At 28.1% G+C, this 13,625-nt stretch overlaps 1 protein-coding gene across 1 annotated transcript; it reads right to left on the reverse strand.

Annotated features, from left to right (window-relative positions):
- Positions 1-7,229: 7,229 nt before the first annotated feature.
- LOC107063470 (uncharacterized) lies at positions 7,230-7,775 on the reverse strand. Its single transcript, XM_015315372.1, has one exon. It carries the CDS (start codon positions 7,773-7,775, stop codon positions 7,230-7,232), a length of 546 nt encoding a protein of 181 aa, XP_015170858.1.
- Between the last annotated feature and the right edge of the window lie 5,850 nt (positions 7,776-13,625).

Genomic DNA, 13,625 nt, shown 5'->3' on the forward strand with positions numbered 1-13,625 from the left:
ATGTTTGATTGAGGGTAATGGGGTTACACCGGTTGCATAATTGTGAACGAGTACATTTTGTCGTTTTTCCCTTCTTTTGCTATTGTTGATGTTATTAAAAAGTTGGAGACAAATTCCATGGTTGATGATCGAGTAATTACTCTTAGGATTATAGGATAACGATTGGAAGAGCATGATGGTGGTATTGGATTAATTACAAAGGATTTTACTTGTGCATAATATTCTATAGTTACGGGTCTTGATACATGATAGTTGGTATATATTTATCTTTCGTGGTTGAATTTTTATTATACAATATCATATCACGATTCAAGTTTTATATATATTGAGATAAGTAATTAAATATTAAGGCCATTGTATTATATAAATATCATTAGATTTATGGAATTGGAGAATGGAAACTTAACCCTAGACTTGAAATTTGGAAGTATGAGGGTTGACATGATAATTGGCATCAAAATTTAGGAACTTGATTTTAGGTTTGTGTAAGTTTTTGGGTCTAGGCTAGACCTATAGTAATATGGTTGTTGTTAGTTTTGAAAATTTATTGTGATTAATTATTTGAATAGATTGCATTGATTTGGAAGCCTAACGAAAGGGGAAGACTCAAGAGTCGGAGTGATTGTTCGATGATTTGAGGCAAGTGGATTTCTAAACCCTTGTTAAGTGTATGAAATTCGTGTATTTCCTTGTAATATGTGTTGGGAATAATGAGAATTGGTGATGGGTTGACTTGTCCACATTAATTAATTTTAATGATGAAAAAGAGGTAATAAAAGGCAATATGATAAATTGTTTATGTGTGATTGTGTTCTTATTGAACCCGTATACTTGTGATAGCTGAGGTGATTACATTTCATATTGATATTTGATTGAGATCATCATCCCTTTATTTGAAATTATATTGTGCACATGCATTGACATGAGATTGAGTATAAATTGGGCACGTGGAGATCGTTCGTGCTGGGGATGGTGAGATGTTAAGATTATAATTGGGCACATGGAGATCGTCCGTGGGGAATTTGTTTGATATATGATAGTGCGTTGAGATTGTCCGCACAGACATGTGGAGATCGTCCGTGTCGGTATATGGACCTCGCGAGTCCCCCATGGGTCATGAACTCTCGATGTATTTCTGAGGAGTATCATGTATATACGATTGAGAAAGTACTTGGTATTCTGAGGCTTGTACACGTGACAACCAGATTTTGGGGGTATTTTTGAGTTAATTATGAAATTTCCGCATTTATTTGTAATGGGTGAGTGTTAGGCTGACTTGTCTTGGTGGGATAAGACGAGTGCCATCACGTCCATTTTTTGGGTCGTGACACCATGTATATGTATCCACCATTAAAATTTCGGATACATGATTTTTAACAACACGATGATAGTAATGATACGATAGATACTCTACAGTCGTGATTTGTTCCTAAATAAATGTGATTCAACTACATTTCATATTTAGATACACATAATTAAATGTATATGCTTATTATGTATTAGAGATACATGTTTTTGGATATAACGTATGAAATTTAAATACACATAATTAGATGTATATGCTTCTTCTTTTTGTATATTCCATATTTAGATACACATAATTAGATGTATATGCTTACTATGTATTCGAGATACATGTTTTTTGGATATAACATATGCAATTGATACTTGATACATCAAATTAGTACTAGATACATATAAAAGATATATAAAATTAATATTATATATATATATATATATATATAAATAGATACATAAAATTAATACTAGATTCCTATAACAAATACTAAATGAAATTAATGCTAGATACTTCTATGATACATATGAATGTACTTGCAGGACACTCATGTATCTAAGTGTTTAGTTTGTTGGATACATCATATATTGATATAGATACATCAAATTAATGAATTTATTATTTTAAGAGTAATAATTTTGAAATTTAATCAAATTGCATTACCAAGATATACATGTTTTTATCTTATATTAATAATATTAATGAATTTACTATTTCAAAGAATAATAAAATGAAATTAATTATCTATGTATTTTGAAAATCCTCAATTACTCCTCTAATTAAGGAAATCAGTTCCAACCAATTAATTTAAATAAATAAATTTTGTATCTCAATTTTAAAATTCGGCAGATACTGCATGTATCTCATGGATTCAGACTCATGTATCCTAAACATAAAATATGGTACATGAAGTAATATTTGAAACTATTGAGAATCTTAATAATTAAGACCTAAACTAGTGGGATTCATGTGGTTTGTCCTTTTAAATTCTCATCTTATGCTAAATAATTTACAACAAAAAGAAAAAACTTTATCCAAATATTAAGAGTAAATTAACCATTTTCTTTCCTGTTTTTCTCCGTTTGCCAATTTTTGAATATAGTGTGTTGTAGAAAAATGTCTTAAGTGTTTATCCTTTGGAAAATTTATATCAATCATTCTAATTGGTCCCTTTTCTACTAATTGATCTCTCAATTTTGTATCTGTATTATTCCATTGGCTTGGGTCGTATATATTTTTAGGGATGCAACTATTTAAATTACTTAGGAGTTCTTGATTATTGGGAACTATGTCATAGTTTTCACCAACTTCTTCTAGATTTTCTTCTTGGATGTTATTATCATCTAGCTCAATTCGATTTGTGACTTGTTCATTTGAAGAACACCCTCCAATATTTTTTGATTCAGAATTTTTATTATTTGTTAAAAATCTATCAAGGGCTCCTTTTTGGGATTTATTTAATTCCTCAAGTTTTCTCTTTTTCTCTCTTATTGTAAAACCAGAATCATATTTCCTAGTTGACATATTTAAATTAAATAAATTGTAATAATAACTAAAACAAGAATATATATGCTTATGAACTAAGAATATCAACAATAACAAATTTTTAAGAAAAACTATAAAGTAAAGTTAGAATAATAAAACTTGACTCACGAATTTGATAAGTTGATATAATAATATCGAAATAGTGGTGTGCTTCTTGACTCCTTCAATAGAATGATTGCTTGTTGCACTTCTTGAAATCCAAAGAAGATACCCAAAAGTAAATTTTGTTCTTTTGTAACTTCAAACTTGTAAGCAACAGTATATCAAAAGATTTTGTAGGAGAGAGTTCAAAATTGAGAATAAAAATAATAAAATAGAGAATAAAAAAGATGAGTATTAAGGTATATAATAATATATGGTTAAAGTCTTGGGAGATAAATAAGGAAGCATGATTTCTCACTCTTGGAAATTATTCCAAAAATTGTTCATTTCCCTAGACCTTAATTAAAATTAAAAGCACTTTAATTTTATTTTATTTTTGCACGTTTAGTATTCCCAAAAATTGTTCCACCCATTCCTTAATTAAAAACTATCAAACTAACGGTACTTTTACCTTCTTCTTTTTTTAATTCTTGCATGGTTTTTTTTCACTTCTTGCACCTTTTTTTAAAAAAATAATTAAAAGTAAATATAATTTTTTTAAGTATATATATAAGTACTTTTTTTTAAAAATGGGGTCCCCCAAAAATATGGGGTCCGAAGCGGTGACTTTAGTGGCCTAGTGATTAAGACGGCCCTGACTTTTGATATATGAACGTGCGTTCTTGTGAGATTGCTGATGAAAAATCTGTTAAAAACATTTACGATAAGTCAATTTCTAATAAATTTTATCAAAAAGTTTCACATTTTCTAGTGCTTAAAGAAGTGGTCGAACTAATGAATGGCTTACATTCATAAGTTGTTATTACTATTATAAATGACATAAAATTATCATTTTTATGATGAGTTAGTTACTATAGTATTATCCTAAAATCATAACATGTATTTTAATAAAAAAAATATGATTAGCACGTTATTATTAGTTATTATAATTCATCAAACTATCATTAATTAGATCCACCCAAGAAAAAGATAAATTAAAACAACGATAATAACTAATTATTTTTTAATATAATTTTTTCACATTCTACAAAAATGATTTTTATTATAATCTATAAAGTTGGATTTTTTTTTTAATTTTATTTTTATAAATGAGCATTTGGTTAAGAGAATTAGGGGAAGTTACTTGAAATGAAAGTTTATATTTCTTCTTCTCATTTTTTAATTTTTATTATTTGCCTGTAATTAATTGCTTGATTTGATGATGTTAACAGCCACGAGAAGGAACATGTGACCATGGAAGGTCAAAGTTGAGGCTACCTTAAGGACAACGTAGAATAATTCAAAATCATCGGGGAGTTAAAAATTTTGTTAAGAATATTTAAAATTTAACATATATTTAAACAGTAATATTTGATCTATATACTTCATATAATTTTCAATAAACATAATACAATTTTCCAAAGAAGAATGTTACATTATGTTATTTCGCATTCTTGAAATAATTTGTTTTAACCTTTTCATTTTATCTTTAATAATTTATTTTTCTGGTCACACAAATCTCATAACATATCTAAAAACATTCTCACGTGCTTATTTAGCAAAGTCTAAGTAATTTTTGGTTTTATTCTGAACTTATAGTTTTGGAATTATAATTTTTAAATCACTTTATCTTATTTATGAGATCAAATAATATCAAGTTGGATAGGATAAAGTGAAATGAATATTGATAATATTCATTTAGCTAAAGTTCAATGAACATTGAAATAAAAGAGAGTCTTAACTAAAATTTAGGTACATGTTTCCTTCCACTCAAACTGACCAACACCAAACTTTGACAATAACATTAATATAGGAGATTTTTTTTTTTAAAAAAAGGTGAAAAATGCGAATTAGGTTTTGACCAACACATTTTAATATCTAGTCCAAACTCCAAAATTAGACTAAACAAGCCTAAAATATTTTCCTTTAAATATTTGAAAAACACTAAAAACACATATTTTTATCAATTAATCTAAAGTCACATGTATCTAGTCAGATATTTTGTTTAAGAAAAATTAAAATAATTGGCACTAATGACAAAAAGAGAAATCCATTATTTGAATCAAACAAATTAAATGATATCTATCCAAAGAACATGACTTGATTAATTACTGAATTATTATTTATTTCCCCTTTCTTTCCTTATTTGTTGTATGCATGTATTATTTACTAGTTAGAAAGTTTGTTTAGGCATTAAAAATGAGACATACTTATAATGTCAAATGTGTGGTACAAAATCTAATACACAAAGCATATTTGGTGAGAAACATTGGATGAATGAAGACAAGCCAATTCATTGCATAATTTTCAAAGTTAAGAAGCAATCAAGTCAACATTAAGTTTTAAGATATTCCCGCCGTTCACTTTTACTTGTTCACTTTAAACTTTATACGTACATCTCTTAAGAAATAATAATTAATATAAATAATTTATCAGCAATATTCATATTGATTAATATATAGTCTTAGATCTTGAGAAATGATTTGAATAATTAGTAATTAACGTTGGTGATAAAATTTAAAAAATTGACTGTCTTTCTTGACATTTGAAAAGTGACAAGTTAAAATAAATCTTATTAGTATCATGATTCATGAAAATAACTTTGAAAATATTTGCATGAGAACATTTTCATTAGTTTTTCGATAAAAAGATCGACATGTCATATGACTAAAATATGAAAGATATATCTTTAGATCATGAATAAATTGGAATGTGTTCGTTAAAATCTAAATAATTTATGTTTTTACAAAAGAAGGCAATTGCAACCCACTTTCTTCAAGCAATTATTTTGTACAATATTTTTGTAAGTTGAATTTGGCCCAATACTGTTGGCATTGATATAACATCAACAATATTGAAAATCTAAGCGGAAGAAGAGAAAATAATGTAATCAATATGGAGGAAGAAATATCTCTCTCAATATGCACCTTTAACATATCAAATTCATAATACAATTTAACTCAAATCAATAGCCCAATTGTGCATGGTTCCATTTTGGCCCATTGACATATGTAACACATCTAGTCTAGTAATATAATATGCTTAAAAAGTAAGGGAAAAACTACTTAATTACACGAACATTTCTACAATATTTATTAGTTCTTCTTATAGCTTGAAATAATTACATATTGTCTTACTAATTAATAATTCACATCGTACACAATTAAATACATGTATTTTTGCTATCAAATACACGTATTCTAAAACACATATACATAGGGAGAGAGGCGAGCGAGATAGGATGGAGGTGAATGAGAGAGTCAATGTATCTCAGATACAGGAGTATCACACTAGATACCTATATCTGGAATGCCATATGTATTCTGAAATACAAATACATAGAGAGAGGCGAAGGAGAGAGAGAGGCAAGCGAGATAAGAGAGAGACGATCGAGCGAGTACTCAGTGTATCGCAGATACATGCGAATATACTTGGATACAATATATTTGGAACAAATTACACCTAACTTTGACCTCATGTATATTTGGACATGCTAGATAGATGTATCTTAGACCAAAATCTGTCTAGAATGATAATTTTGAAAACTCATGAGAATGCATATAATTAGACCCTAAACAAATGGAATTTGTGTTGTTTTCCTAAAAGTATCAATCACTTTTTATTGTGCTATGAGTTGCTAATGATTTACTAATGAGTTTATGCATTCTCTGGAGAAAAAAAAACTCAAATGTTTGTTGTTGATAAATATAAGAACTGTTATAAAATATTATTGTGTGGATGTCCACTACATCAAGAAGTTACTATTACTAATTATCTCCTTTATGTAGATAACCTCCACATTTATGATCATCATTCTTGTAACCTTACACCTTCATAACCTCCTCCACTATCTTCATGATTAATGTCATGTTTATGACTAACTTTTGGTATGCCTCTATGTAACACTATAAATAGAGGCATTAAAGTTCATATTGTAAACACTTAAATACTTGAAAGACCTCTTATCTTATAATCTTGTTGTCTTCATCTTTATATTGTTCTTTTGTTCTTTAATTTTACAACAAGTACATTATAACAAACATTTCCATTTTAGTATATAACATTGAACAATCCAAAAATCATACAAAACACCAAAAAATGCCACTCATTAATTTACAACAAACAATAGTACAACAAGATCAAACATTTATGGGTACGAACAATAGTACAATACATCAATCACAATACAAAACGATACATTACGATACAATGACATAGAACGAAAAATTTAGTAGAGCAACATATAAAAATTAACAAATCAATCTTTTTTTCTTGTTCGTTATTTAGGGGATCTCAGAAATTGAATTTATTTAATTAAGCCCCGTTTCTTTTGACTTAGATGTGTCAATGAACGATTAGCAACAACCATCAATAGTCCTAATTCATGTGATTTTCGATTGAGTTCAGGATCAATAATATTAGCATTCTTTAAACTTGTTCCACATCGATCGGAAGCATCGCCAACATTATGAAAATCATAATCATCTGTATCGTCTTTATATCCTTTATTTTTCGCGGTTCTATCTAAAATCAATTGGAAATTAGGTCCCATATTGAGCCATTCCTTTTCACATTCGGTGTACACAGGATTTTCAATTTTTTTCTTTAATACGTAGTCGTGTGTTGTCTTTGTTTGAGCTACGATTGATTTCATGAGTGCCAATCCGAGGTCCAAATCTGTTGTTGTTGCTGCTGCTAGTACCTTATCGGCTTTAATGTAGTCGAGACATTCCTTATCTTTTTCGCAAGCTATGTCTAAGATGTCATCGTTTGCATTGATGCTACGTGAGGAGAAGAAACAGAGGATTAACGAAATGAGTAAAAGAATCGAGAGTTTGTTCAAAGAAGCCATTTTTTAAAACAAAGTTGAAAAAGGCTTCTTTGGCTTTTATTTGTTGCGTGAGTTTGGTTTTGGGAGAATTTTGTGTTATTTTATAGGTGATTTTGAGTAACAAATTAAAATATGTATCATGAGAAATTTAGGGGTGAGGCATTAATTTTTGGGGTTCTTTTTTGTATGGTTTTCCATAATGTAAGGACTTGGAATAAGGAGAAAACATATAGAGGATAGAGCCAAAATTAGTTTAATTTGTTATAAGAAAAGTGCTCGATTTTGGTATCACTATTTAAGTTATAATTCGTAGTGTATAAGCATTTGCAAGTTTAATCATTTCGAAATCAACTATTAGTACAACTGAAATTTCATTGGGCCTGGCAATTGAAAACGTTAAACAGTTTTTTTTATGAACTTCTGACATTTATAACTGAATTCAAGACATAAAGTGTTCGAAGTTCAGATATTTATGCCTAACTTTAGAAGCCTACGTATTTTGTGTGAAAATATTTCATGACATCTTAGCTTAGGATAAGAATCCAGTATTGACAAAATATATGAGAAAAATATTGGACATATAAGTAAGCATATCTTACACCTTAATGACACATCTTAAAGTCGTGCGAATTTAACCTAGAGCAGATAATTTCATTAGCAGGATGAACCATTAGATATGGTATTAGAGACTCTCTTGTATCAGCCTTATTGATGGTGGGTCAAAGTTCAACTGAGAATAGACAAATCTGAGAAAGCAGGGTAAACCTTAGTGCTGAATATAAGCAAATCTCACATGTCAACCTTGTCGATGGTGGGCTAGAGATCAACTGAGTTTAGACAAATTCGAGAAGGCAGGGCAAACCTCAATGTTGAGTCTAGCCAGACCGATCTCATGTGTCAACCTTGTCAATAGTGGATCAGAATTCAACTGAGTTTAGACAAACCAGGGAAGGCGTGCAAATCTCAATATTGAGTCAAATTTCATGTTGTGGGGGCAAGACTCAACGAGGACACTGAGTTCATAAGAGGGGTATATGTGACACCATAATTAGGATAATTAAGGCCCCACATCGACAAAACACATTGGGAGATTTTAAGTATATAATATGCAAGTCTTACATCCTAGTGACACATTCTAAAATCATTCAAGTCAAAACCCAAAGCAAATAATATTACTAGTGGAGTAGGCCGTTACATATTCACTTAAAGTTGTTAGAGAGATAATAGGACTAATTAATACCAATAATTAAGTCCATAAGTATGACAATTAGTTCTCATTTTAAAGGCAGTAGAAGAAGAAACGGGGGAACAATTTTTTTCCAAAGGTGATTTAGCCTTAAATAACGTAATAAAAACTGATTGGCTTATGAAATAAAATGATAATGCAGATTGCAGCATGACCAAATTTAACCTTACTCTATATGTGGGAAATTATTTTCAACTATATATGAATTTTTTTAGGAGAAACGAAAAGTACCAATGAAAAATGTTTTTCATGAAAAATACTTTTAGAAAAAAATAAGTAGGAATATCCCTACTTATTTTCTTGTATGTTTAGTAGGTAAACAAAAATATTATCCCTAAAAATATTTGTTTATTACTTTAGATGATTTTTATGGGAGGTGGAGATGTGGAGGAAGGGGTGTGGGATTTGAAGGTAGGGGTGAAGATGAGGTGTATCAGAAGATGGGGAGGACATAATCAATGTGAAATGTCATTAATAGATCTTGTATGGAACTGATAAATAATTGTGCATAGGGATGGACATGGTATGGTATATACCGAAATATTATACCATATCAAATTTTTAATATCGTGATTTTGATATTATCGTATTTGGTGTGGTATATGGTATACATTTCAATTTTTTTTGGTATTCGGTACGATATTTGATATTTAGATGTAACATATCGAAATACCGAATATCATACAGAAGTATATAGTTACATAAATAACATATAAACTTTATTAAAATACTAACGAATATGCAACCTAGTATTAGTATAAACTAAATGTTTAGAAGTTAAAATTTTGACTATGTAATGTGTTAGCATAATACAATTGATTGAAATGTATTTGAATTGTAATTGATTAACAAAGGGAGTTGTTTGTACTTTAATTTGCATATATATTTCTACATATGTAATATGTTAGCATAATACAATTGAGACATTCTTTTAATTGTCGAAGTCATAATACTCTATTATAAGAGCATATATTAATCGAAGTTGAACAAATTATGGTTATCGATTTACCATACCGTAAAATACCAAAACTGAACTTTAAGATACCGAATTAAATTGAAATAATAATGATATACTTTTTAAAATCGAATATCAAAATTATAATATAGAAACTTTTAAATACCGTACCGTACCATATCATAACATGCCCACTCGAAAAGAATCTCCTTACTGAAAACGCTCATAATGACAACAACAATCAACCTCAAGGCGTACGCCAACTTACTTCAATCAGCTTTAAGCAAAACATGAGAACATAAGCATGTGCAAGTGCTTGTCAATCAATTTGAATGGACATTATTTGTGTCAGATTTTAAATTTATAAATCAAATCAGATTAATAAAATTTGAGTTTTCAATTTTTTAAATTTAGATTTTTCTAGTAAAGGTGTCTTTTTTAAGAAAATAACATAAAATATGAGATGAGTGATGATATTAAAATATTTGACAAAAAATAATAATGAAATCATATAAAATAAATATTTTAAGTTAATAAGTCATAATGAAATTGATCATAATTTAAAAGTACTAAATCATGCTAAAATACGTCTAATAAATATTAATGACATGAGGAAACATTAAAGAAAAAATAACATTAGGTTATATATTTTAAATGACTAAACCGACGTAAAAGAACAAATATTCAACATTATTGGCATTTTTAGTGTTGAGTTAGTTTTTTTTGTTAGCATTAGTATTAATTTGATTTTGATTTGAGACTTATTAGAGTTATTAATATTTATGGACTATAATTTTTATTGGACCATTCAAAATTTTAAGTCTCAACAACTTGAAATACTATGTTAAAAGATAAAAATTAAGAAATTTTATAAGAAATGTTTAGAAATTATATCAAAGTAAATATTTTTTATATATAAAATAAATTTTAAAAATTACAATAATGTTGGGTTGATTTGGTATCGGGTTGACTTTTTTTTTAGTTAAAACTAAACCAACTCAAGTATAGTTAGATTATTTTTTTCAATACCAAACCAAGTCAAACCAAACCATCCGTCAATTTTTTTTATATGATTCAATTTACGATTTAATTTAATTTTTTATTCGAATTTATACACCCCTATCCATATATTCAATGTCTTCATTTGCAATCATCTGTAAGAAAAATAAATTCAAGTGTTTGTTTTGTTCTTGCAACATTTACTATTGTTTTCACGAAAAGATATTGCAAAGATTGTGTTTCATGTACGTAGTAGACCATGAATATCTATCATAATTCACTAGTGTCCTTGCAAATTTAAATTGGGGCCCTATATGATTCATTTCACTCACTACTTTCGTTGTGCTAAAAATAATTTGTTGCAGTAATTAATTAATAGTAGTAGTTTAATTGTCGCTAAATATATTTTTAGAGGTAATTAACATTTTTTGTAAATATTCTTAGAGCCTATAACGACATTGGATCCAATGACAATTAACTAATGTCAGAATTTTTTTTTAGCAATCTTTGTTAATGTGCGTATTTATTGCCGTTGAAAACTGTTTTTGTGGTAGTGTACCCTTAGTTGGAAATTCAGACTTATCCACATTGAGTATTTATATCGAATTATATAATACTAATTTATCGATGTAACTTAAGGTGAGAAGGTATGTAATATCTTTTGTCTCAATTTCATATGACTTTTTTTTTTTTTATATATAATATGTCCTAAAAAGAATGTTGATTTTTTTTATAATTAAAAACAATTTAATTTTTTATACCTTCAATGAAATAATTTATAACTATATAAATATTAAGATTATTTTAATTACAAATTTTAAAAAGTTTTTCTCTTCTTAAATTTTATAGCATATCAAACGATGTCACGTAAATTAAAAAGTATCATTCCTTAGTACTTAGTGGAGTACAAAAAGAAATACGAGTAGCTGTTTTTAAACACGGGCCTCTTCAATAATTGAAATAAAATGATAGTGAAGTTTCTTTTGAAGAGAAACTCAAATTGAACTGTTCGTTCATTATAACTTATTTATCTGATTTTGATTTGATATACAAGTTTAAAAAGTAATAAAGACTTTTAAATTTATAGTTTTAAATTAAAAATACTGTAGAATGTACTTCTTTAATCTCATAATTTTAAATATATTATTTGAAAAGTTAGAATTACTAAATAAGTAACTATCAATTTATAAAAAAAAATAAGACAAATAAATTGAGACGGAGAAAATAAATGATAGGAGTTTATAGCAAAGTCAGAGATGAACACTTTGGACACTTGGACCTTGAGGCCATAAAAGGTAGACCAATTTTTTCAAAAGGAAGACGAGAATCTTAAAACAATTTTCCTTTACATTTTGGGATTATTAGGGTCAAAGCTTTTGTAAATGCAAAGTAACTTAATTTAATAGTTTTTTTTTATATATATACATTTATCTTTAATTTTAAGTCTTCTTCATAAGATTTTTTTTTTATTTTTTATTCGTTGTTCAATATCCATATTAAAGTTCGGTTAAATTTAAATTCGCATCAGGAAATTTCATATTGAAAGATAAAGTGCTTCAAAGATGACTCTGATGTCCTTATGTTTATTCATAAGAGTCTGATAATAACATAGTAAAAGATTTTTATTTTCATCACTCAAACTTTAAAGGTCTGAATGATTAAGATCTATAATAAAGTCTTAATCTTTTTAAGATGTTTATTTAATAATTTCTATAAAATTGACAATTCAGAATATTCCATCTGCATTTACCCACCGTTAACTACCATCCATAAGCACAGTTTTCAGCCTAACCACAACCATTGTTACCGCTAGGGATGACAAACGAAAAGGTCGAGTTGGATATGAGTTGATCGAAAACGAATCATGTGAAAATAGATAAAATATTTGACTCGATTTTTTTATATGAAAAAAAGTGAGTAAACCCAATGGATAATATAAATGCACATATTACTCAGATTATCCATTACTTCTTATTATTACGTAGAGAAATATATACTTCCATTACAATTTTTATTCTTTTTCTTCTTTTAGTGTATGGTATGGTGTAAATATTTTCATCGTTTTGTTGAAAGTAATTTTTTGGAAAATGAGTTGTCCTCAATCGAGGTTGACAAGTCAAAATTTGGATCTTGATCAAGGCTGGGAGTCGGGATCAGATGTTGGATTCCAGGTCTGGACTCGTTTCAAGTGGTGAGGTTTAAGAAACGTTTTGATCGCCCCCCACCCCACCTTAATTACTTTATATTATGGAGGTCAATTTTTTATTAGAGAAAAATAAGTCCATTTGGAAAATACTTTTCACAATATTCAAGTCAATTACGTGAGAAATTGAAAAATATTTAATAATTTTTTTCGTCATATCAAATACATTCTTAATAAGTTTACTTTTTAGAGGGTTCTACACCCTTATATATATACTAGATAATGTTGCCCGTGCTATGCACGGGCCCAATAATATAAATTGTATATTTTGGGGCTAATAACCGAGTTTTTGAAGCAATTGTTTGCGTGGATAAAGGAATAAGTTTTTTTATCACAAACCTGTACTTTCTTTGACGCTATTTAAGGCATAATAAGACTACCCACATACAACATTTTTGAAATATTTTATGTTGTCAATTATCATGATTTATAGTATTTTTACGCAATTTTTAAATATAAAAAAAATAA

This window comes from Solanum tuberosum, unplaced genomic scaffold (genome assembly GCF_000226075.1).
Source record: "Solanum tuberosum cultivar DM 1-3 516 R44 unplaced genomic scaffold, SolTub_3.0 scf00352, whole genome shotgun sequence".
In the NCBI taxonomy this organism is placed as follows: Eukaryota; Viridiplantae; Streptophyta; class Magnoliopsida; order Solanales; family Solanaceae; genus Solanum; species Solanum tuberosum.

Coding starts and splice junctions, on each gene's coding strand:
- LOC107063470 (XM_015315372.1), bottom strand. CDS start 7,775: ATGGCTTCTTTGAACAAACTCTCGATTCTTTTACTCATTTCGTTAATC.